Here is a 26535-nt window from a genome sequence, read left to right on the forward strand (position 1 = left end):
AGCAGATCTTTTAATAAAATTGTTTTCACATACATTACGTGTTCACAAAAAGTGTGGGAAGCAGCATCTGTCTTGAAAGCATTTGTTCCAATTCCTGCACATGTCATATCAGGCATTAACTAAAAAACAAAGAGCACACACTGTTCCTTCAAAAGTATTTAATCCTATGTAAACCCAAGTACATATATACTCTTAATTATTAATATTTTTAAAAGCAAATAGTTTTAAGTGATTGTGATTTCTTTAATTGGAAAAGACCTTATTGTAACTACAAATGTTAGCTGCACACCATAGTTGTCACGCCTACATTTTTCTGCAGAGTGAAATTAGTTGCCCAGGAGCCACAGCTATAATTGTCAGATTAAAATAGCAACATCAATTAGATGCTCACATTTAAAATCTCAGAACTGCTAGTGATGCTCTAATTAGTTCTTTCTTCTTACATTAGTATCTTAATTAGAAAGCAATTTATATTTGCTTTGGTGTATGCTAGAAATCTGAAGACATCACACCAGAGATCAGAAGTCAATAACGGCTGATACTGTGGTATACTGTTATCAGCTATTGGCAAATGACTCTTTTTACCCAAAAAGAATCAACTTCCCACCCCAGAAAGAGTTGTATAAATGTGTGCAAAGACTGCTGCAGACCACAGAGACCTCTGCCCGGCTATAAACACTCTCCCTTTACAGCAGTGATTCTAGACTACAACTCCCATCCTCCCTAGCTAGCAGGACCAGTGGATAAGGATGATGGGAACTGTAGTCCAACAGAAGCTGGAGACCCAAGTTTGGTATATACAACTTTGCAGGAATAACAGTGAGGTGGGGATTGCTGGGTTTTTGTATTTTCACTTTAGATCTTGTTTTGATTTATGTGGAAGTTGTTGAGCTTGGTGGCTTATTTTTTACTGTTTTATTTATGGTTTACAACAACTTCTGTATGTTGTAGTTATGTTTTTTTCATGTTGTAAGCCACTTTGAGCATGGTCTGAACCGTGGAAAGGCAGCATACAAATAAAATTATGTATGTACCATATTTTTCCGTGTATAAGACTAGGTTTTAGGGTTTTTTCCTAAAAAATAATGTCAAGGAGGCATCTTATACACCGGGCTATCTCCCCCCATTTTCTTAAACATGAGTCCCCCAAAATAGGGGGCATCTTATACACAGGGACATCTTATAGACGGAAAAATACAGTACGTTTTCTCCTGCTCTGGAGGAGAGTATCTGAACCAATGGCTTCAGGTTGCAAGAAAGGTGTTTCTGACTAAGCATCTGGAAGAACTTTCTGACAGGAAGAGTGGTTTGACAGTGGAAGTGTCTCCCTCGGGAGCTTGTGAAGCAGAGGTTGGATGGCCATCTGTCATGGACACTTCAGCCCAGATTCTTGCATTGCAGGGGGCGGGACTAATGATCCTGGGGGATCCCTTTCTACGTATGCCTTATACCGAGTCAGATCATCTAGCTCAGAACTGTCTACCTTGACGGGCGGCCACTTTTCAGGGTTTCAAGCTGGGCTCTCAGCCAGCCCTGCCTGGAGATGCTGCTACCAGGGACTGTAGATAGCATATGGCAGGATCAGGCCTAAGAATACGCCAGGGTGGGCAGGCCTTACAGAAACAAATAAGGCTCACACCAGGCATTTACTCACATTAACATTGAATTGTGGGAACCATTGATTTGCAGCAGCAAATCCCCAAAGTCTGTCACCAGGCATAGCAGTGGAACTGACTCATGGTGGCTCTTAGAGTGTGAGCTGGAAAACCCCTGATTCGGGATTAGCCTCAGCTCACATGCTACCTTCGGGCAGATGTCTGGTACAACGGTGGGAATTTGGCCATTGTCCATTTAAGTGTATGAACGGACCCAAAGTTCTGCTACTACACTGAAGTTACTACAAAGTCAAAATGCTACTCCAGTCAAATGATGGGGCAGGGGAAGAAAGGGGGGGAGGGGGAGAGAGAGAGAGAGAGTTGCTGCAGCAATAGAGCAACGTCATAAATTGCTCTCCAATTTAAACGCTGCATTCCAAACACTGACAAGCTAAAGTAAGCAGAGGCGCAGAGACCCATTTACACGACATACCAAAGAGATAAAGAAAACTGAACTGACTTTCCAGAGATTAATATCATGTTTAATACTGTGGAATGAGCTTCCATGCACATCGGGGAAAATATGGGGAGGAGCGCAAGCGCACCCACAGAAAGGGGGATGTTTTTGGCTCCATGGGCCAGATCCTTATCAGGATCTGCCTTGACAGTGCTGCCAATCGCCTGACAGTTGCTGAAGGACCAGGACAGGATAGCCCGCCCTTTTCATCAGCCAACTGGGGGAGGGGAAAGATCCTGCTTAGTGCTGGGTACCTGCTGGTGGTTGCCAGGTGATTTGGAAGCTGTTTCTGTTTCTGCCCTTAACTGTGTAATGCCAAGTGCAGCATGGACATGGCTTTCCCCAAAGGGCCTTGCAGGCCAAATGGGAAGTGTGGCAAGCCAAGATTCGCCTATGAATCAGGGGTTTCCTCACTCCTGACCTATAGCTTTCTTTCACTCCTGTCCACCTCTGCCCTCACCCTGTCTTGTACTTGACATCTTCTGCAGCCAAAAGAGCTGGCTCACAGCTTCTGAAATTTGGCCAGAGGTGAAGGACCACAGCTCAGTGTTAGAGCATATAAAAAAGACCAGGCGCTAGGAAAGGCCTCTGCCCAGGTCCCAGGAAAGCCATGGCCAAAGGGGAAAATACTGGCCCTGATGGACAAATCTCTGGGCTCTACCACTACGTAGTAGCTGTACTATAGGGTCTCCCTGCAGCCTGAAACAAGACCACTGCTTCCCTACCATGTAAAGAATGTCCTAAACAGCAGGAGATGTTTTAAAAAAAGAGAACTTGAGGGGAGCACACTCTATTACAAACCTCCCTTTTAATTAAGACTCACCAGGGGCTCTGCTTTGAAGTTTACGCAGCCTAATTAGAAAAGGTCCACAACAAAGATTTATGCTGCAGTCTAGCAGCCTATTCAGCAACATCTGTATGAGAAAAGCAGCCACCAACGTACTTGCTGATCCTTTCACTTGCTGATCCTCCCCCGGCAATATATTTAGCAAACAGACCTCCCTGCAACTTTGAACAGTACTTAGCAATAGGTAGGACTATGTACAGATGAGAACAAGCAGGAAATGAGGTCCTGGGTGCAGTTTCTAGTCCTCATGACTCCAGAGACAGACTTTAGAGAGCTGGGACAGAAAGGCCTTGTGAATCTCTCAAATCAAAGCAGCAGCTGAACAAGAGTTACAGCTACCACACTCAAGAGACAATGGAGTGCGCCTCCAGGGGTGAAGTCAAAGTGCCATCAATAATATGAGAGTTAATATATGAGAAGTGCATTGACCAAACTACCACTACTGCTGCTATTTATTCTCTTCCATCTGTAGTGTAGAATTATGCAGAAAATGGAACCTGGGTTATAGCAGCAAATAGACCAAGGTCTTTGAAACTCGGCCGAACAAAAACCACACTACAGCAATCCCACAATTTTATTACTTTCAGAAAACCACATGTTTACGGGATATGCTTGTCGCAACTTACTTAGAATGTACAAAGTCCTTGGTGGCACGCTGGCAGTAGACAGACCCCAGCAGATTTGTACTATGCACCAAGTACGACTGGGTGTTCTGTTGCCTTCAATGGGAGAACAATGCTCCAAATCACAGGAGCAAGGCTCTTCCCATGTTGCTCTTCCCATGTTGAGTTGCGGTGACTAGCAACCCCCTCCAAGCAACCAGAGAGGGAAGCCTCAGCCACCACAACAGGGATGGGGAATATGGGGTCCTTCGGCTGCTGCTGGCCATGCTGGCTGAGGCTGATGGGAAATGGAGTCCAGCCACATCTTGAGAGCCACAGATTCCCATCCCTGGCTTAGGTGTGCTCCTCTACACCTCCTCATTTATGGCACTGATATAACGCAAATGACTGACATAGGAATATGTGAGAGAGCCAGTTAATAAAAATGACTGAGGCCTGGTTGGGACTTATATGTAAGACTGATTTGGAAATGTTCCTCAAGGACTGTGGTTGCCATAAGCCATGGGTAGGCAAACTAAGGCCCGGGGGCTGGATCCGGCCCAATCACCTTCTAAATCCGGCCCCCGGACAGTCCGAGAATCAGCGTGTTTTTACATGAGTAGAATGTGTGATTTTATTTAAAATGCACCTCTGGGTGATTTGTGGGGCATAGGCATTCGTTCACATTTTTTTTCTTCAAAATCTAGTCCAGCCCCCTACAAAGTCTGAGGGACAGTGGACCAGCCCCCTGCTGAAAAAGTTTGCTGACCCCTGCCATAAGAATTGTGAGGGCTCTTGCCAACATCTTAACTATAGGGAAAGAAAACACAACCCAGCCCTTAGCCACTTTTAAGGATTCACCTCTGCAGTTCAATTTAGATATCTCAACTGGTTTGGCATGATGTCTAAACTGACAAACCATGGTTTACCAACCAGAATCAACACGCATTATTTGAAGTCAGTTTGCACACTGCTCCATAGAAACACAAGTGCTGAGCAGCCAGAGAAATAAAAGGAATCAAGCTGCTATAAACCATAGTTTCTCTACATGTTTAGAAGGTCAAACCACTGCAGAGAATCTGAACTAGGGTTAGCACAAGCCATGGTTTTGTGTGGTGTCCAAACTGAGTCCTTTTTGTTTGCATCAGTCCAGTGTTGCATTTATTATATTTACACCTGTAACAAGCTTCATTCTTCAAAAACCTTCCATATGATTACAGAAGCATTAAAAGCAGACAGTAAGTTAATAATACTAAAAATTGCGGATGACTGCTAGAAAGCCTCTGCTCCAGAGACAGACCCCTCCATGGCAAGTCTGTACCACAAATAGCAGCTATTTTGTACAGCAAAATGCCACACGGTCCCCAACTCCTTCTATCCCTTAAAATAAATGCTTGGCCATGTATAGTATTCCCAAGCGACTCCTACTGTGGCACCAGTACTGCAGGGAGAAAGGAATTAAAGAAAAACCAGAGAGTTTAAAGGGTGCGGGGTGGAGAGATGAAGAGCTTTGCAGTGACTTTATATAACTGTACTGAACAACTGCTGGCCATTAAAAAAGAGATCTCTTCGCTACTCAAGTTGAAACCTGCAAAATGTAAATCAAGCCTTTGTGAGACTAACTAAAATAGAGTTCCCTCAGGGCTCCACAAATACCACAGTGAAGTCACTGAAGTGCTCAACAAGCTATTCCCAGACCTTGATTTAACAAAGTCTCCAAAGGATTTCCTGACAAATTGCACAGTTAGAGACAGTTTTCAGCAATGAGCTTTCTTCCAGGTTATTTAATCTTAATTTCTTGGATATGTAAAAAAAGAAAGCGCTCAAAGAGAGATTATAAATCTTGCCTGCTAAAACACAAAAGCCAGTATTACACCTAACACTGCAATCCTATGCATGTCTACTCAGAAGCAGGTCCCAATTAGTATAACGTCCAGGTTATAACTGTACGGGATTGCAGCCAGGTGTCTCGTGTGACATTGAGCTACCCAACCTAATCAAATATGGAAGTTACCCCATTCCCCATCACCCCTGAATATAAGTCAAGCTGGCTATGACCAAAATGAGTTGTAGTCCACAACATCTAGAGTAGGCATCTTCAGCCTTTTCAGGACCCACTTCAATCCCAAACATGCATTTGGGGACCCCTTTCTTAATCCTTGCTCTTAATTGGAGCATGGCAGTAGTGCTCCAATAGTGGGTCTCAATCTCCAGCCGAAGTCCAGTGATGTAGAGGCACCACACTGGCTAACCCACTTTTCCGTATATGCTACAGAGGTGTTCCTTCTCTGCATTTCCAACAAATGCAATACATAGTTTTAAATGCATTGAGAAACCACAGCTTTATGTGGAATGGCAGATTCCTAAACACCATATTTATGGACGTGCATGAATCGACTGTATGGCATGCCAGGTTTCAATGACAAATAAAATATTTTGGCTGACTAACATCCTATATCCTTTTAAATGTGTTTCTGGGAGGGGTGGGGTTACTGGTTTGTTTTATTCTTGTTTATATTATGTATTTTATGTTTTCCTTTTGTATTTTTATGCTGTGAACCACCTTGAGAGCTACAGAGGGAAGGCAGTATGCCTATTTAATAAATTAAATAAAAATAAATAAGTGACTTAAGTGGCTAGTTCCACTTAGGTTCCACTCAGGAACACTAACAATATTGTCTCTCTCTGCCCAGCAAGCCTATTTTTTCTTTATTATTTTATTTTGCAACACAAGAGCCCAAGAAGCCCATTTTCCCTCTTTCCTACTCTACACTTTGACATTTGGCAAATTGCATTTTGGGAAGGGAACTGAGCAAGCTTTATATGCAGCCAGTAGCTGGCCTGTTTCAGACCATCATAAAGCTAGGCAGATGAGCCTAGGAAAGTATCGGCCTCTCCATCAGTTTGACTTTACCTTGGAAGGTGCACTCTACCACTGTCTCCCGAGACAGGTGGATGCCAGCAAAAAACAACAAGGCACTGGTGGAGAGACCCTTGTGAGCTGCCACGGGATCCAAGGTGGATCACAACAGGAACACTCCTACATATGGTAAAAGCTTCAGAAAGAGGTTCCCAAATGTTTGGGTCCTGTGTCTGAAAAGGTTGAAGATGCTGGCCTAAAGGAAAGGAGAAGAGGAAAGAACCTGAGAAAAGAACAAGCCAAGGCAAGACCCAAGAAACAAGGGTTAGAATAGAGAGTGGTCCAGAGAAATTGGGGAAGGGGAGAGAGGTAGGACAGGAGGGATGCAAAACAGAGAGAGAGAATGAAAGGAGGAGTGGAGAGGGGGGGAACTGCAGAGGTGAGCAGAGCTGAAGTTCACAAACTGATTTGAAAGAACCAACCCAAATATTGGCTGTATGCCTGTGGTTTATTTTCAGTGCAAAAAAAAAAAAATATTAAAAAGAGTTCCCATGATTTTTTTTTTAAAAAAGAGTCACACTACAGACCAGATAGTAACTCAGAATCCAGAGTTAACAATAATTTTTAGCCTGTTTCCATATCTTACAATAAATTCATTTATTGGTAGAAGAAGAAAAATTTACATTTTACTTAAGCCCTTACATTTCAAGATTCCTACCCCAATGTTTTTTGAAAGACACTTAAAAAACAGGGCGGCCATGAAAGGTTAACTTAAAACTGACAGCTCCCTCAAGCTGAACAACACAGGCAAAGAATTCAAGAATTAAAATTGCCAATTTTAAGTACTGAAGTTTCTCATGTAACATAAACTTTACACAGGATGCTTAGCTTTTTATTTGGTAATGATTACCGAACAGCAGCTACAATGCTATTTGTAACCCCCTCCCAAACAATTCAAATGGGGGTGGAAAAATATTTGAATAGGCTACATATTTTATTTTAAGAGATACAGATTAGAAAAGGGATCCAATAATATATAATAATGACACTCAGTATATACAAATCAGTTTTAAAGGGTTAAAAAAAACAACTTATCATAATCTTTACAACAACACATCAAGATCAGTAATTATCCACAAACTGCATATGAGGAATGGGGAGATGGACTAGCATGAAGATACCTATCCAGTTCCTGATCAAGACTAAATCTGGACTGGAGGCTTCATGGTTCATAGCTCAATCTCTTCACCAGTACACTACAATAGGCCTTATGCACTCAGATTTCTTACACTACTCAAAATAGGGCAGATTTTTACTTTACTTTATTTTAATTTCTATCCCGCCTTTACCCGAAGGTCTCAGGGTGGTTCACATGAAGGATCACATGCATAAAATCAAAATACAAATGAAAACCCAACAGAACCCCCCTAAAAAGAGCCAGCATTTAAAAAAGGGTCTAGGATGTAGATCAGGTCAGGCAAAGGACTGGTTAAAAAGGAAAGTTTTGGCCTGGTGCCTAAAGATGTGTAGTGAAGGTGCCAGGCGAACTTCCCTGGGGAGAGAATTCCACAGATGACAATACAACTACAGATCAAACAGGTCTATCTATCTATCTATCTATCTATAATTATTCAAGGAGACCCAAGTCACTGCTTGGGCAGGATCCAATTCTTTCTTCTAAGTAGCCACTCATAGCAACCTGACTGCCTATGGTAAGAAAGATGTCCAAACAAGGAAGTTTTACTGAAGTTGTCCTTTTATAAGTTATGCTGGTGAGTTAGCAAAAAAGCAAGCTAGCATCAGGTGACTTATTCACTGGGTTGTTTTAATTCTTCCACGCCAGTGTTAGCAACTCAGATATATAAACTAGACACCAAATGGCTCCCTAAACCAGGATTACAGTCACAAAAATGGAATGTCTAGTTGCCATTTTGGGGTAAGACAGCTCCATAGTCCAATGATGGACTGAACTTCTGGCTAGTTCAGATGTCTACCTTGAGCTAGGTTAAGAACTTTGAGAACTTAAAGAAGAAAAGCCACTTTATCCTGGGACAGTCCACATATATACTGGCCTATTCCTACCTGTTTTTCTTAATGGTGACATGGACCATTCATAGTGTAAGAATATTCATCACACCTGTGAGCAGAGCAGAGGGGTGGGGTAAGCGAAGACAAGCGACAATTAACTCTAGCATTGTTCACTGCTCCGGCTAAGGCTGCACAGAAAAAACATTTTGGTTCCAGAAATTCATTCTGATTGTGCATATAAAATATAGCTGACAGAGTTCTACAGGATGGGGCCTTAGTGTGTGAAAGCAGTCCAGATCCGATGATCCCCAAACATGCATCTCCAGATGGAGGAGACAGCCAGTGCAAAATGCAGCTGGCATCTGGCTACTTGTGACACTGCTTTCCTTATGAAACAGCTGTGCTCCTGCTGCTGTACTGTATTAATGCGATTACTCCTGGCAGAATCAGTCTATTCCCCCACCTAGCACCCTAAAGAAAACCAAGCTCTCCCGTCATTCAGCTGCATGGCTCACACCTGGGTCAGCTCTCATCTTGGATTCCGCTTCAGACCATGAAGGAAACAACAGCACAGCCTTCTCCAGCTCCTCGCCTCTGAAACCAGACTCCCCCCTCACCTTGCCTGGACTGGGTCTTCTCTGCAGCCGGTGCCTGGAAGGTTGCTTTCAGGTGGGGCACATTGGATGATGCTTTGGACTCAGACCCATTACTTGCGTCTGGCCCTGACTTGTCTTTAACATATCCTGCCACTGTCTGGCAATCTTATGTGACTCTATAGATTTTGGCTATAGACTTTCACCCACTTGCTGGAGTAAAAGCAGCTGCAGTTTTGCCTGCTGAGCGGCTAGCCAGAGGCACACCAGTCTTTCTGGAACACGCTGCCACTGCCAAATCCAGGCGTCCACCCAGGCCTGGCCCCCTTCCCTCCGCCTTGATTCTTCAGCACAATTAAGCAACATAACAAGTCCATTCAGAGACATCAGCTACAGAGGTGTGACACTCTTTATTGGGGTCCAGGGAAGTCCAGCAATGGGGTATGAGTTCAAAAGGTTTGAGAAACAACTTAAACATCACATATTTTACACTTTTTTATTATTCAGGTGGCTCATATCAACACTGTTGTCAAAGAGCAGGAACTTGCCCCAGAGAGTTTTCACACACAAAGATGAAACATATCATTAAGTCTCACTTCCAAAGGTTGTGCTATCAGTGAATATTTTTAATGTGGAAGCTAAGTTTGGCAACCCATGTACTTTTAAAGAAAAGCTGAACTAAGCTTCACACATGAAAACACCCCTTCAGTGTAACCTGACCCAGCGAAAAAGACTTATTTTTTCTTTCTCTTGTTAACCACAGAACTAACAGGCCACCCATTCTATTTTGTAGTAAATTCACACAAGAGACACACTATGTGCTGTACTGTGAAAATGTTGTAAGACCACCAACACCTACAGAGCTCCAGTTTTGTGTCGGTTTCCAAAGCGCCTTTTCTGTCATGGTGAGTGTGAACCCGGACGCCCAAGGAAGGCTGTGTGTTCAACTGGGTTCTTGTCTGCTTCGAATGCAAGAACCCCACAGTGAACCGCTTCCTCCTGAGTCCTCAAAACAAAGAGGAGTCAACCAAACTGAAACAAAGCGGGTCAACAGCAGTCATGTGACAGATTTAGCCTTGTGAGCACTGGGGTGAAATATGCAGCCTGAGCTATCTGGAATTTCTTCAGTTCTAACCTGGCACAATAATCACACTAGCAGAAAGCGGTTTCCAGGCAACACTAAGTCCATTCAGGGCAGATCTGCCTCCAATGCTCATTTGTTACCATGCAAAAGATTGATTTGTCAACCTATCAAGTAGTTATTATCAATTCCCTTAAGTTCCCTTCACAAAATATTTAGGGTATTTTTTTATCCTCCCTTTCTATTAAAGAAGTAAACCCACAAGGCCTTGAAAAAAACTAATGAAGTTCTGTATGGTAACAAAACCACATCCAAACTAAACCAGAATTCCACAGTCTTTTCTAAGTTTTACTTAATTCTATCAGTAGCCAGTTCTACATTGTTTTCCAGGAAATCTCCCATTTCTCCACCTCTAGATAGGAGTGTAGCTTTTGCAAGAACAAGAATTATCTCTCTTCAGCAGATAACGAGGCTCTTGTCTATTTGATGCATCTTCCCATGTCCTGTAAGTAAGCCTTTTATAGCAAGCAGAAGTAGAAATTTCAGGTTTGGGTCAGACACAGGCCAGTCTAGTCAAACTATCACAGAAAACTTTACTTTCAAAATAGTGTGGGTGTGTAGCAATAGATGTATGCGCCTTCAAAATGTAAGTTTGTGAGAATCATAAAGTACTTTTAAAAAACAAATGACCAAACAGGGTGCATAGAAAGAAAGAGCATATTAAATCCACATTTTAACACAGGTTAGTGCCTCTCTCCCACAAACACCAAACAGCTCCACACCTGAGAAACACCTCCGCCCATTTACACACAGAAAGCCCTTGCCTTCTTATGCAACTCAAGCAAATGACTGACCATTCACAGAACTTTAAACACAACACCCGCTATCAAAAGCAGCTGGTGGGTTTTTGTTGTAGTTGCTGGGTTGTTGTCTTTTAGACAATGGCAAAGTGGCAACACTGGCAAGCTACCACAATTATAAATTCAGTTCAAACAGCTGAATGACTGACAAGTGGAAAGTTATTTCTGCATGTTCCTTCCAGCAGTGGATAATTCTTGTTCAAAGCAAATAACCCATTTACTGACAGAGCGTTTCCCCTAGCATCCTCTTATGGTCCAAATTTTATACATAACCATCAACCAGCAAAGAGTTAGTGAAATGAGAGGCACCACCATGTTTTATGTATCCCATTTTCCCTTTCAAACAAGACAAGCTCCTCCGCTGTGACACATCTCCCACCTTCAGCATTTTTCTGTTTTACAATCACAGCAGACGCTCACACATTCTTTTCCCAAACCTGAAGCATTTGCTCCAATTGCCTAGACAAAAAAAGTATATACAGTATCTACAAAGGAAATGCTGAATAAGCACATTATTCATTCATTCCTGCACTAATCGTCATTTACTGTGTTATACAAAAAAACCCTCTCCAAATTTACACTTACTGCATCAAGGTGTGCAAACATTCAATTGTTTGTAGCCAGAAAGTGTCAAAAGCTTTCCCCACAAATTACTTTGTCATTACAGATACCAGCTCATTTTTTCTTTTAAGTTTGCATTCAGGCTTCAAAATCCCAGCTCCACCACACACATTGTTCAAAGCAAACCAAAGAAAAGCCAAATCCAGTGAGGAATAACCTGCTAAAATGTTGCCAAAATCAGCCTCCTACAATTTATTACCACTTGGAGACAGACCATTTCCTTTTTGCATTGCGTGTGATGAGATTTAACTGTGAAACTGCTTTGTGACCTATTTAAATTATGTTTGACCACCACAAAGCAACAATTTAACCCTGAGACAGATCACTCCTTTGAAGTGTTTATTCAAAGTCCCCAGATATATGGAAGGTAACATGGAACTCTATACTGTGCACATTCCTCACTCCCCCTTTTCCACTTTGGGAAGCCGTTGTTTTAATTTTCCTACATTCATTATGCACTAGCCTGTCAAGTGGACCAAGTCAGTCAATATTTAACCTGAAAAACCCTAAGCCGGGCAGCCAGACCAGGGCTTCCGCTTCTCCCCTGGAAGAGGAATTGTGAAGGTGAAGACGATCCTTGCTGGCACTGACACAAGTCAATGAGAAGACTGGGTGGGATTAAGCAGAGGGATAAGGAAATACCGTAAGAATAATTTTTATTATTATTTATATCCCACCCATCTGGCTGGGTTTCCCCAGCCACTCTGGGTGGCTTAGTATATATAAAAACATAATAAAACTTCGAACATTAAAAAACAAAATATCTTATACAGACTATAAATCAATAATAATTAAAAACAGTTTACAGTTATGGCCAAATTAAAATAACCACCAACCCCAACCCAACAAAAACAGAGGAACCAAAATTAAAACCGTTTAAAACATTTTGAAACATTTTAGCCAGTTGCCCCAACCCAAGAGTTGTTCCAGCAATGTACCTCTGGCCTCCCAGGAGCCTGGAAAAAAATCACTCCACATTTATAAAGGGCTGGGACAGGAAGGAGAAGGAGAGGAGGAAAGGGTAGTCCTTGTATGGAAAAAGGAAAATGCTCAGTTCCACTAGTACAGGAAGCAGCAGCAGGAGGAAATTATTACATTAAAGAAAACAACCTGAAAAGTGATGAAATCTGCTCTAAGAATAAAGCACTGAGGCCAGACATGCAAGAAATTGCTAATGGGTGATCATAAAAGGAAGCAGGTAATGAAGTTTCTTGTCTAGTCAAGGAAATCTACGATGCCAGTTCAGGCACAAAGTTCCAATTAGCCATAAATGCAAGCAGGTGGCAAAAGGCCCTTGCCTGCAGGTGTTCCCTTAAGCAGAAAAGGATAAAAGGAGGCAGGTGATGTGAACTTTAAAGACTCCTCTCCCCGCCATCACCCTGTCTGTAAGCAGAGAAGGTTCTGAAAGATTCAGGGAGCAGACTGGTATTAAGTTGGCTTAGGTTGCACCCCTCAAACTTCAAATGAGTCAGGAACGCTGTTGTGCTGCACCACACTTCCACCCAGCGCAGTGAACGTAACTTGTGAGAAAACAAGCATGGAAGTGGGCTGAAAATGTTGCAAAAGTCGCACTCTCATTTGACACCGCCTCTCTGCTCTCACCATACTGAATATTAAGCTCATAGCAGTTCGTGGAACGTCGTCCCCCCCCCCCCCGGTTGTACTGGTGCTCCTGAAAAGCTTTGAGGATGCAACTCATGCAAGCTCCTGTGTTCTTGGATATGCCATTGTGGGGGGGGGGGGCACCAAGCCACTGTAGGATACAAGAAGAATGTCCCTTTGGAATGATTATGTGACAAAAGGAAGGGACTGGCAGGCTAGGCTGCAGCTGCGTCACCACAGCTGCAAAGACAAGATTCCCACATGCCCTTTATGGAATCCAGTGTTTCTCAAACTTGGGTCTGCAGCTGTTGTTGGACTACAACTACCATCATCCCTAGCTAGCAATACCAGTGACCATGGATGATGGGAGTTGTAGTCCAACCCAAGAAACAATGGTAATCCAATGCTAGGAGTAATAATTGGAGACTAGTAGTGAGTAGACCAGTTGCCTAAGATTTGGAAGGCAAGACGCAGCTCAGTCATGGACCCACCAGCAAACTTCATTGCCATCTCTCACACTCAACTCTGCTCCCCATTTCGAAAAACAGAGGAGAATGCAACTTGCCTCTTATTGGTGTGAAGATGAATGTAAAGAAAGTACAGTGTTGATATCTGCCTTGAGCCTTAGGTACACGACGCATGATGTGCCTTATCCGATAAAGGAGAGAGGCCAGCTGCTAATATTGGGCAATCGTTCCATTACTGCCCAGGCCTGGCAATGACTAATGCTACCATTTACCCCAATAATCTCTTCCAATGGACAAAACGAGTTAAGACATGCCCAGATACCTCTCTTAACCAGGGAGAGAGGCTGCTGTTTCAGTGCTTCCTTAAAAATAGTATTTTTAATTATTTATTCCCCACCCATCTGGCTGGGTCTCCCCAGCCACTCTGGGCAGCTTACAGCATATACAAAACTTAGTAGAATATCGAACATTTCTACAGTATGGTGACACTTTGGGTTGTACCGGCTGCTGTACACCTGAAGCGGGAGGTTTTTTAAAAAACAATGGAGAACAATACGCAACCAGCAGTCTATACAATTAACTCAAGTTGAATAAATAAATAAAATGAAACTTGGGGAGCTTGGGGAATGGGAGAGAGAATGTCACTACAACAAATTAAAATCATAGCAAGTTGCTGCAGCATGGACACCCCCTTAGCTCCAACAGATTCAGTTTAAAGAGTACACCAAATAAAACAATGTCTGCACAGGACTTTAGACAGTACAACAGCAGCACGTCCCTTATTTATTAGAAATCCAACAGTTTGACTTGCGGGGAGGGAGGCGATGGAGCTAGGTTATTAAGCAAGGCAAGGAGAGGCAATGTGTCTGGCTACACGAAATAATGTCAGCGATGAAAGTTCAGAAGCAAGTAACACCTAACAGACTTGCCCTCTGGTCAGGAGGGAGGATTCTCACAAGGGCCAAATGTGGTAAAGGCACTCTGCACATGTTCTTGACTGTGAGTGTGCATGTTCCTTCACTTGAACCCCAGCACGGAAAACATGCCCTCCTGAGCCCTGTCCCAGACCTCAGGAATCCTCTGCTCTCCCCAATGGGAGAGGCAGAGCAAAAGGAGGTATTTCCCCTCTCTCTGTGCAAACTACAGGGGTCACCCAAGTCTTTGTCGAGGCCTCGCCCGGAAACTTATTTTCACGCTATACAATGTGCTGAGAGCATCCACAAAGCAACTTCTCCCTCTGTGCTGAATAATCGCTCTGGGAATCTGGACTTGGCGAGCAACACTCCCAAGCAAGGACATACTTTGCGCTGCCAAAGATGCGATGGTAGTCCTTATCAATGACCACACGTGAGTGTGTTTAAACAAATCTGCAGGAGGCAGAACCATCAACCGCAATCAGCCTTAATAAGGAAACAGAATCTCCTACCTTGGAGACAGTACTTCTAAACCAGTTTCCCAAACATGGATCTCCAGCTGCTTTTGGACTACAATTCCCTTCATCCCTCACCACAGTCTTGCTAGCTAGGGATGATGGGAGTTGTAGTCCCAAAACAGCTGAAGACTCAAGTTTGGAAGGAACTGCTCTAAGGCATAAACCGCCGGCTGCAGCCATCGCCTGCCCACTCCGGCGAAAAGCATGAAGTCTGCTGCTCCGTACAATGGCCGGAGCCCGCCCCGCAGGCAGGCAGGCAGGCAGGCAGGCAGGCGCTGGAAACTTCCACCGAGCAGCCGCGCGCGCGGCCCCGAGGCCCTTGCGGCTGAGGGCGTGCGCGGCGGGCGGAGAGGCCCCGCGAGGCCATCCAGCCGCTCCCTCACTCACCGAGGTGCAGGGTGAGGTTGACGGTGTTGGGGTACTGGACGCCGGCCAGCATGGTGCGGCTCTGCCACCAGGTGGTGTCGGCCTGGTTGTTGTAGTCGGTGAGGAAGGCGGCGCCGTGGCTCAGGTGAGGCTGCTGCGCGTCGCACAGGTGGCACGACTTGGTGACCCCGGTGACGCCCGTCTGCACGCAGTACTCCTCGGCCGGGCTGCCGCACGTGTCGGTGGCCGCCACCGTGGCGTTGAAGGCGGCGTTGACGAACTCGGGCATGCAGCGCTGCGCCCGCGCGCTCGCCTCGTCCGCGCACTCGTCCATGGCGCCGCCGCACAGCCCCGCCAGCAGCCCCGCCAGCAGCCCCAGGCCCAGCACCGCCCGCCCCGCACCGCGCGCCATCCCGCTCGGAAAACCCGCGTCGCCTCCTCGCAGCCGCGCACCCAAAGCGGACGGCCCGGCCGGGGGCGAGAAGAGGAGCAGGAGGAGGCGGAGCCCCGGGAGCGCAGGCAGAGACCCACGCCCGCCCTCCGCCCTCCTCGCTCGCTCGCGCTGCACGCCGGGACGGGGAGGGGGCTGCGCGGGTCCCGCTTCTGCCTCCTCCGGACGCGGCTTGGAATGCTTTGCACGGGGAGGAGGGAGGAGGAGGAGGCTGCAAATCCCCAACTTCCTGCAGGAGTGGGAAGCGCACAAAAAAACCCGCCCCACAAACTTCTCGCAGGTCACCCAAAACTTTCCCAGAGCGGATTTTGAACCCGCGTCTTTCCCTCCTCCGCGCCCCGATTTTTGCTGGGAAATAAGCTGCCCGCCGCCTCGCAAGGGCCTCTCTCCCGGGCTGGGCAGCCGAGTCCGCGCTCTTGGCGAAAGGAAGGGGCGCGCGCCGTGAGAGTTTCTGCCTTTCGGCTTCGAAGGGGCGCGGCGAGTCATTGAGAGCCATTATATTCCTCTTTCCTTCTCGCAACAAACCTGAGCCAGGGCTCCGGGCGGCCCAAGGGGAGAGTCGACTCGGGGTTAGGTTAGTTTCTCAGAAGAAAAGGGGCTGCTTGATTGTTGCTGCGTGAAAGCTCTGCGCTTCCTCGGGTCTCTGGGCATATGTAGAGTGCCTTTTTCTCCTGACCATGTAATTTATGAACATGAAGGTGCATAAAGTTATGTCTGGTGTTGAGAAAATAGACAGGGAGACAGGTCTGGAGACCAAGTCTTATGCGCAATGGCTGAAGGCGCTGGGTATGTTTAGCCTGGAAAAGAGGAGACTGAGAGGAGATGGATAGCCCTCATCAAATACCTTAAGGGCTGTCACATGGAAGAGGGAGCAAGCTTGTTTTCTTCTGCTCCAGAGGGCAGGACCCAAACCAATGGCTTGAAGTTACAAGAAAGGAGATTCCAACTAAAAATTGGGAATAATTTTCTGACGGTAAGAGCCATTTGACAGTGGAACAGGCTCCCATGAGAGGCAGTTGGTGGACGCTCCTTCCTTGGAGGCTTTAAGCAGAGGTTGAGATTCCTGCCTTGCAGGGGGTTGGACTAGATGACCCCTTGGGGTCCCTTCCCCCTCTATGATTCTACTGGAACCTGAGGTCACCCCATGAAACCGGAAGGTGGGAGGCTCAGGACAAAATGAAGTTCTTCACAAACTACGGAATTTGCTGCCATAAGATGCAATTGTAGCCACCAGTGTGGATTAGGCTATGAATAAACCACCAGGCATAAGGGTTACATATTACTTCCAGTATCAGAGGCACTGTGTGCTTGGATACCAGTCGCTGGGGATTACAAGTGGGGAGAGTGCTGTGGGATCGTGCCCTGCTTGAGGGCTCCCCATGGGCATCTGCTTGGCTGCTGGGGAAACAAGGCTGGGCTAGACAGGCCTCTGAAATGCCTCCAGATGTGCAACACAGGCCTCCCTAGGTTTTTATTCAGAGGTGAGCGAAAGGTATTGCTCACCATTCCTCTTCTCGAGTGCTCTTTATCTTCCAAGCTGCACCCAATAGTGAAACAGGTCCAGTGGCTGATGGCTGAGCGCTAGCTCACGCTAGGTCTGGTGCGCCACCAAAGTAAGATGCTTGTAATGGAAGCAGGTGGCGGGGAGAAGCGAGTCCCACTGACTTGCGTGAGACAGACAAAAGGTTGGGGCCAGAAAGATACAGCTGAGGGTCTCCAATCATGTTTTAAACATGTCAGCCCATTGATAAATCCACCTGAGATAAATCGTTAAATTGAATCACATAGGAAATACCCACTTGAGTAATGTCATGTAAACAGGTTTCTACCCCCTCCTATTTACATACTGGTTATTATATGCTAATAACTACCAATTAGGACTTTTTGTTGTATTTTTATTCTGGGAGATGCATTTTTTTTTCATGTGCCGTGAGTGCTTTGTATTTCTCATCCATGTGTACTACATATAATACATTCTTTGATTTGCTAGAGATTCTTGAGAGGTTTTGGCGATTCTGGGACTAAATTCAGCCTGCATTGAAGATAGTCAAATGGCACTGTTTACAGCCATCTGCTCCCACTTACATTAGGCCTAGTTCTGGACCAGAGTATTTTCTGCTGGACCAGAATAAATACGTTTCTGTGTTGCCTCCCTGTATTGTTTGCTTTTTACCTCAGCCACTTTCAATACTACTCACTGTTTAAGAAAGAGACTAACTATGTGTGTACGGTTTCAAGAAGCTTCTATGAAGGGGCTTTAATGTGATTTTAAATAAGTTTTATACTCAATAAAAGTCAAAACTTCCAACAATCCAGAAGGATTAAGCTGCTTTCAAATCCATCTGAGCTATTTCCTGCAATTAACTTCTCAGTACTTTAGGAGTAGACTTCTAAGATATGAAGTAATGAGGCATCTGAAAATAAAAACATTACTTTAACTGTACATTATTATGTGTTACATATTATTTTATAATTCATAGTAACGATCAGAAGCATATGGCCAGAATCACTATATTCCCTTTATAGCCATACAGCACTATTTCATACAGCACTATTATTATTTATATTAATTGCAACATACTAGTTTCACTTACAGAACACCATCATATATTGGAAAACAAAATGGATGCCTGCCACCAGTAGGGTACTATCGGAATTTCGGCTGTAGGGGAGATACAGAAAAAAGGAAAGGGGGTGGGATAGAGTGAAAGGTCCAAGAAAACAAGGAATGATAATGAAGAAATACAACCTCTCCTTGTACTGTACTTAGAATGCAATCCTATACATGTCATCCCAAGTCCCACTGAGTTGAACGAGGCCTGCTCTCAGGTAGACAATTGCAGCCTTGGAGACTTAATTTCGGCTAGGTTGAGGAATAAGGGAAATTCCACATGCTGCTCGGGGAAAAAGTCAAAGTTTGCGGCATCCAAGTGTACATTTGTCAGGGAACCTCAGCCAGTTTTCGTTCTCTGACTAGAAGACTGGCTTGATAGAAGTGCTTCCAAACACCCATTTGTTGCATCCGCACTTCACTTTTTTACGCAAACCCTTTCCCCGTAATCCCTGATCTGTTCAACTTCCTGGGCATGCACTGGTCTGAATCATGTCATTCTCAGTGCTGTCATGGATCAGTTCTGCCAGACATGGCTAGGGACCAGCTGTGATTTATTGTCCCGAAGAATGAGACTGTTATCACCATGGGATCTCCCCAGGCCTTTTTGAGATTCAGGAATGCAAACAAAGATAGGGCTTGCTCTTGTGCAAGGCCTGGTTGCCTTTTAAAGAAGGCAGGGTGGGTCGGAAAGGCAAGCACATTTCTATACATGTCTTTGTTCAACCAAGAATTGCTGAGGTACAAATTGATGTGGGAACTAAAGGCAATTTGTCAGCTCCTTTCAACTATGTCACAGGATGCAAAACTTCCAGCTGGCACTAAATTAAATCATAGGTGAAATGACAGATCACTGCTAAATATATGGCATAGGTTTGCATGCCTACTTTAAGTATTTTTTATTACTAAATTTTAGACGATTACAGGTGCAGATGGTTGCAAAATACTAGAGAGATTTTAGCTAATGGTTGGTGAATACTGGCAGCTCTACAGTTTCTGAGGGAACTATGATTGCTGGAGGTATATATTTGTTACACTGGTGTTTCCTTCAGCAAACATATAAACAGCAGCGTTTCCATGAGCACCCATATGCATGCACCTGGGAGTTACAATTAGAGGTTCCAGGCATTTAAGGACATAGATCGGTCATTCACATTTTGGTCCAAAACCATCAAGACATGACAACAGCACAGGTCGGATAGTTGGCAATAGGTGAGGGAAACTCACATTGCCACCTTAGAGCTCAGTTAAGTTGTTTCCCCCCAGGTATGTTTCACAGCTCTTTCCCCTCTAGCTATTCACATCTGCAAAGGTTTCCTTAGTGTCAGATTCATTTCTGTCTTGTGCACACCACCAGGAGGTGTTGATGGGATGCGAGTGTCTGCACATTATGCAAAGGTGTTCACAGTGTGGAATGGCTAATCATTGTGAAGCTTGTTTGAGGGAAAATGCACCAAACAGTAGTATTTTATCACAAAGTACAGGATACGTATGTATTTTAGATAACGTGGTGTGAACAAAGATTCAAAAGCCAGCACTGGAAATGCATTGTGTGTACAGTAAACAGAAGTGTGAGCAGAGCCTAAATCCAGCCACCCACCCCCAAACAGTGAATTGGCATCGCCAGATTTTTGTCTTCTTCACTTGAGCTACACACAAGCCTAATGGCTGGATCAGTGTGAGACATTAAACACCCCCTGCCCATATGCGTGTTCCCTGTCTATGCATGGAAGCAGACTTTCACGCATGTGCACCCCTTATGTGGGTCAACTTGCCTTTTGAATATGTAATCATCTGTTGGGAGCTGCCCAGAGTGGCTGGGGCAACCCAGTCAGGTGGAATAAAATAATAAAATTATTGTTAGGATTAGGATTATTACCATCATCATTTTGTGTTTGCTGAAACGTGGAGCAAACTGGCTACCATGAGCAGGGCGAATATGCTCTCATATCCTATAAGAATGAAGCCTATCAAGACAAAGGGTCCTACTCAGAGTAGACCCATTGCAATTAATGACCCTAAGGTTGTCATAGTCATTAACTAAGTGCATAAGGAGCTTTTGACGGTGACAAAATGAGAGGCTACCGTGCTTTCAAAACTCTTTTCCATATACTGATTTTTGTAAGCATTGCCACTACGTGTTTGGGGACAACTATTCCATCACACTATAGCAGAGGAAGAGGTGGGGCTGCAGGGCCTTTCCACTGAGTCTGTGGAGACACCAGCTCCAAGAAGTTCCTCCCTCAAGTGTCATCGGGAAGGAGCCATTCTCCATCAGGCAATAGCAGAGAAAAGGAGGATGAGGCTGGACTCTCCAGTGGCTCAGCAGAGATGCCACCAGTTCGGTTCATTTTCTCCTTGAATCTGTTTCCATTGCAGAAGTCTGCATCTAATAACACTTCTATTTTTTCCTCATTCTCAATTCCTTTTTCCTTCTGTGTCATGTACTCTATTTGTAAGCCACTCTAGAAGCCTAAGGAAAACATTATTTTAATAAATAACAATAGAAGTAAAAACTTGTAAACGGTGACAATAAACCTATTCATTCAGATAAAAATGGAAGAATCACAGATCTGCACTGTTCAGTGTTTAAAGTTTAGCAAATCTCCTTTGTGAAGCCTTTGAATATGCCAGTTATTTTAAATATCCTACTCTTGCCAAATATATTACCTAGGGATCTTGCTTTGGAGGAAGTTTGGAGAGCATCTTGTCTCAAAAGATGATTTCCATGCTCTAGCAACCCCTTTAGGTGGAAGGTAATCCAGCACAGGAGTGAATTCCCCTTCTACCTTTTTTCTTTAACGAGACATGTCCTTTCAGCTCGCTAATATTTCTAGCCTAAAGTATATTTGATACTGCATTAGCTGCTGATTCCTGAGAGAGTATGAACTGGTGGTCCTGTTCCAAGGGATTTTCGTGTAATACCAATGCATAAAGCTTTAATCCTTCCAGAAAGGCACTGACAACATCCCTACCACAGAGACATTCCTCACATTCTTCTGTATACACAGCGGTGTAGTGTGGGTTGTCAGCACCCGGGGCAAGGCAAGTAATTTGCACCCCCTAACCCGGGGCAAGGCAAGTAATTTGCGCCCCCTAACCCCTAACCTGCCGCCGCTGCCAGCTTCTTCTTGCTGCTGCCTGGGCTGGGCTGGTGTGGTTCTCTCCCGCGCTCAGCGCTGCGCTGGGTGGCCACTGCACTGTCCCTCCCCCAGATAGTCCTTCGCTCTCTCTCCGCACCGCACGCCTGGCACCCACCCCCTCCACAGTGGGCGGCGACCTAGCGGCTCGGATCAGATTCGCACAGCCAGCAGTGCAATGAGAGAGAGTGAGTGAGCCAGGTAGGGGCAGAGAGCTGCGAGTGCGAGCGCACCCCCCCAGATGTTGCGCCCGGTGCGGCCGGCCCCCCCTGCACCCCCACACTACGCCACTGTGTATACATCAAGGCAGCTGAGATTCTGACTGTAAAGTACTTATTGCACCATTTACACAGATTGAATTTAAAGATTATGGACTTTCATTTGCACTCATATATCTTTGGCAACCACTCGTAGCCGAGTAAGATTGTCTTCCACGAACACGGTCTTAAGAGTGAGACAGTAAGTGACTGTAGAGGCCAATTCTGGATCCACACGTTCTTCCACAGTGGAGGCATAGGTTTCCTAGCAGGAGTTGATCCCGGTGAGAGTTTCCCAAGCGTGCCTTCCTCTTGCACACTTCTCGAGTGTCGAGTTCGAGTGTCTTCAAAGTCCACGACACCTTTGGCAAAGGCTGTTCTCCAACTGGAGCACTCAAAGGCCAGTGTTTCCCAGTTGTCCGTGTTTATGCTACATTTTTAAAGATTTGCCTAGAGAGAGTCTTTAAACCTCTTTTGTTGCCCACCAGCATTACACTTTCCATTTTTAAGTTTGGAATAGTGTAGTTGCTCTGGAAGACAATAATCAGCATCTGCACAACATGACCAGTCCAACAAAGATGATGTTGAAGAATCATTGCTTCGACATTGGTGATCTTTGCTTCTTCCAGTACACTGACATTAGTTCACCCTTGTTCCCAAATAATATGTAAAAATTTTCAGAGACACCGTTGATTGAATCTTTAAAGGAGTTGGAGATGGCATGTATAAGTGGTCCATGTTGCACAAGCATACAGTAAAGTTGGTAGTACAATAGCTTTGTAAACAAGCATTTTGGTTTCCCTGCGAATGTCCCAGTCCTCAAACACTCTGCACTTCAACTGGGAGAAAGCCGCACTCGCAGAGCTCAGGCGATGCTGGATTTTGGCATCAATGTTGACCCTTGTATAAAGATAACTGCCCAGGTAGGAGAAGTGATTGACACTTTCCAATGTTATACCGTTGAGTTGGATTTGTGGCACTGCAGAGGGGTTGTTTTGTACTTGTTGGTGCAGCACGTTGTTGTTGTTTTTTTTGGATATTGAGCGATGGGCCAAGCTTTTCGTAAGCTTCTGCGAATATATTTAGGATAGTTCAGAGGTCATCTTCTAAGTGTGCGCACACTACGTTGTCATCAGCATACCGAAGCTCTATGGTGAAAGTTACAGTAACCTTACTCTTTGCTTTCAGCCTGCTCAGATTGAAGAGCTTCCCATCTGTTCGATATATGATTTCTACTCTGGTGGGGAGTTTGCCTTCGACAAAGTGTAAGATCATGGCAATGAAAATAATGAATAGAGTTGGGGCAATAACACAACCCTGTTTAACACCTGATCCCACTGTCAATGGTTCACTTTGAGAGCCATTGTTATCTGCAATTGTTGCTGTCATATTATCATGGAGGAGCCGAATGATGTTTACAAATTTATCTGGGCGGCCAATTTTCAGAAGGACAGTCTACAGGTCAATAAACACCATATACAGGTATTGGTTTTGCTCTCTGCATTTTTCTTGAAGCTGTCAAGTGGTGAAAATCATGTCCACTGTCTCCCTAGAAGGCCGAAAACCATTTTGGGATTCAGGAAGGGTCACCTCGGATATTGTTAAGAGACGTTTTGCTAAGATCCTTGCAAGAATTTTGCCGGCCGCAGCTTATTAGCTGCCTCGATGAGATGTCTTGATGGTTTCCACAATCAGTTCTGTCACCATTTTTAAAGAGATTGATAATTTTGGCATCTCTAAAGTCTGCTGGGATCTCTTCTCTTTCCCATATTTTTTTTATGAGCTTGTGAAGTTGTTGTGTAAGTCCAATTCCGCCCACTTTGAAGATTTCGGCAGGTATCCCATCAGGTCCACTGATCTGGAGATACTGCAAGCTAATCTCTAACTTGTTTTTGCAGAATTTGTGAGAGGACCTCAGCAGCTACGGGGGAGTTGCAGTTAAGGAGATGTTGGTAATGTTCTTTCCAGCGCAGTGCAATAACTTCTTTATCTTAATAGTGTGATACCGTTTGCTTAGCGTAGGGGGCATATGCCATGATTTATTGGCCCATAGATGATGATGATGATTTCTTATTTATACCCCGCCCATCTGGCTGAGTTTCCCCAGCCACTCTGTGCAGCTCCCAATCGAGTGTTAAAAAACAATACAGCATTAAATATTAAAAACTTCCCCAAACAGGGCTGCCTTCAGATGTATTTTAAAGATAAGATAGCTGCTTATTTCCTTCACAACTGATGGGAGGGCATTCCACAGGGGGGGGCACCACTACCGAGAAGGCCCTCTGTCTGGTTCCCTGTAACCTCACTTCTCGCAATGAGGGAACTGCCAGAAGGCCCTCGGCGCTGGACCTCAGTGTCCGGACTAAATGACGGGGGTGGAGACACTCCTTCAGGTATACAAGACCGAGGCCGTTTAGGGCTTTAAAGATCAGCCCCAACACTTTGAATTGTGCTCAGAAACGTACTGGGAGCCAATGCAGATCTCTCAGGACTGGTGTTATGTGGTCCCGGCAGCCACTCCCAGTCACCAGTCTAGCTGCCGCATTCTGGATTAATTGCAGTTGACTCCCAGGCTGCACACCTGGTCCTTCAGGGGCACAGTTACCCCATTCAGGACCAGGGAGTCCCCCACACCCGTCTGCCCCTTGTCCCCCCAAAACAGTACTTCTGTCTTGTCATGAATCAACCTCAATCTGTTAGCCGCCATCCATCCTCCAACCGCCTCCAGACACTCACACAGGACCTTCACCGCCTTCAATGGTTCTGATTTAAAAGAGAGGTAGAGTTGGGTATCATCTGCATACTGATGAACACCCAGCCCAAACCCCCTGATGATCTCTCCTAGCGGCTTCATATAGATATTAAAAAGCATGAGGGAGAGGATGGAACCCTGAGGCACCCCACAAGTGAGAGCCCAGGGGTCTAAACACTCATCCCCCAACACCACTTTCTGGACACGGCCCAGGAGAAAGGAGCAGAACCACCGTATAACAGTGCCCCCAGCTCCCAGCCCTTCTAGATGGTCCAGAAGGATGTTATGGTCGATGGTGTCAAAGGCCGCTGAGAGATCCAGTAGAACTAGGAAACAGCTCTCACCTTTGTCCTTAGCCCACCGGAGATCATCGACCAGCGTGACCAAGGCAGTTTCAGTCCCATGATGAGGCCTGAATCCCGATTGGAAGGGATCCAAATGGTCCACATCCTCCAGGCGTGCTTGGGAGTTGTTCAGCAACCACTTGCTCAATCACCTTGCCCAAGAATGGAAGATTTGAGACTGGGCGATAGTTGGCCATATTGGCTGGGTCTAAAGATGTTTTTTTAAGAAGCAGTTTAATTACCGCCTCTTTCAGCGGGTCTGGGAATGTTCCCTCACAGAGGGAAGCATTCACCACCCCGCAGAGCCCATTGCCCAGCCCTTCCCGGCTCGCTTTTATTAGCCAGGATGGGCAAGGATCAAGGAGACATGTGGTCAGTTTCACTCGTCCAAGCAGCCGGTCCACATGGTCTTTGTGGCTTTAAAGAAACTCTGTGCATCATGAGTGTCGGCTAAGTGCTGGATCTCTTGAGCTTTTTTTTTTATCCACCAGGTGTTTTTTAGTTCTCTGGTTCTTCTTTGAACCTCAGCTTTAGCGTTGGCATAGATTTTTTTTTCTTAGTGGCACAGTTTCTATCTCTTTGCCAGATCTGAAAGGCCTTCCTTTTATTGTCAGTCATGCACTCAATCTCACTGTCATTCTCATCAAACCAGTCCTGGTGTTTCTTGGTTTGCTATCCAATAGTTTGTTCACAGGCTGCAATAATGGGTGTTTTTAGCTTGGTCCTGTGTTCCTCGATTTTATCAGAGAACTCCAAAAGCAGATGGTCCTTAAGAGTCGTTTGGAAGCAATCCCGCTTAATTGGATCTTGAAGGGCTTGAGTGTTCATTTTGCACCTTGGTTTCCTTCCTTGAAGCTTGCATTGAGGTATAATCTTGATAGCCATTGTGGAGCGTATTAGTCGTGATCTGTCCAGCAGTTGTCGGAGCTCGTCATAGCTCTGGTGAGGAGCACATCATGGTGATCTTTAGCACAGACAATAACATAGTTTTAAATTTATTTTTCTGTCAAAAGAGTGTGTTGGTAATAACAAGCTTGTGCGCTGCACATATCGTCAAAAGTAAGATTCCGTTCTGGTTGCTGTTGCCAATTCCTTCTTTCCCAATAGTCCCAGGCCACAGATAGAAATCTCGCCCAACTCTTGCATCAGGAGAATAATTTTATCTTCTGATAGGATGGTATCCAGCTGAGAGTAAAATTTTTCTTTAATGCCTTCATCGGCATCCAGTGTTGGTGCATGAGCGCTTATAATAGTAGCCTGTTGTTTTTTGGTGAGTTTTATTCGAAGGGTTGAGAGATGCTCATTTATGCCGGTAGGGACTTCTGACAGGAGCTTCACAAGATCGTTTTTGATAGCAAAGCCTATCCCATGCATTCAATGTTCTTGTTCAGATAGACCTTTCCAGAATAATGTGTAGCCTCCTTTTTCTTCCTTCAGTTGTCCCTCGCCTGCTCTTTGAGTCTCTTGAAGCGCTGCAATATTGAAGCACTGCACTCTTGAAGCACTGCA

The 26535-nt window shown here is 45.0% G+C and overlaps 1 protein-coding gene across 2 annotated transcripts in view; it reads right to left on the reverse strand.

Annotated features, from left to right (window-relative positions):
* Positions 1 to 15860, reverse strand: part of LAMC1 (laminin subunit gamma 1) — a 127619-nt gene extending 111759 nt beyond the window's left edge. For both annotated transcript variants that reach the window (XR_014220752.1, XM_082226642.1), the window contains exon 1: positions 15493 to 15860. Coding sequence is in view for 1 of the 2 variants with exons in the window: in XM_082226642.1 (XP_082082768.1) it covers positions 15493 to 15805 (313 nt within the window). In the remaining variant the exon portion in view is untranslated. The remainder of the gene's footprint in view (positions 1 to 15492) is intronic.
* Between the last annotated feature and the right edge of the window lie 10675 nt (positions 15861 to 26535).

Source organism: Podarcis vaucheri, assembly GCF_965113315.1.
Source record: "Podarcis vaucheri genome assembly, chromosome: 6".
Classification (NCBI taxonomy): Eukaryota; Metazoa; Chordata; class Lepidosauria; order Squamata; family Lacertidae; genus Podarcis; species Podarcis vaucheri.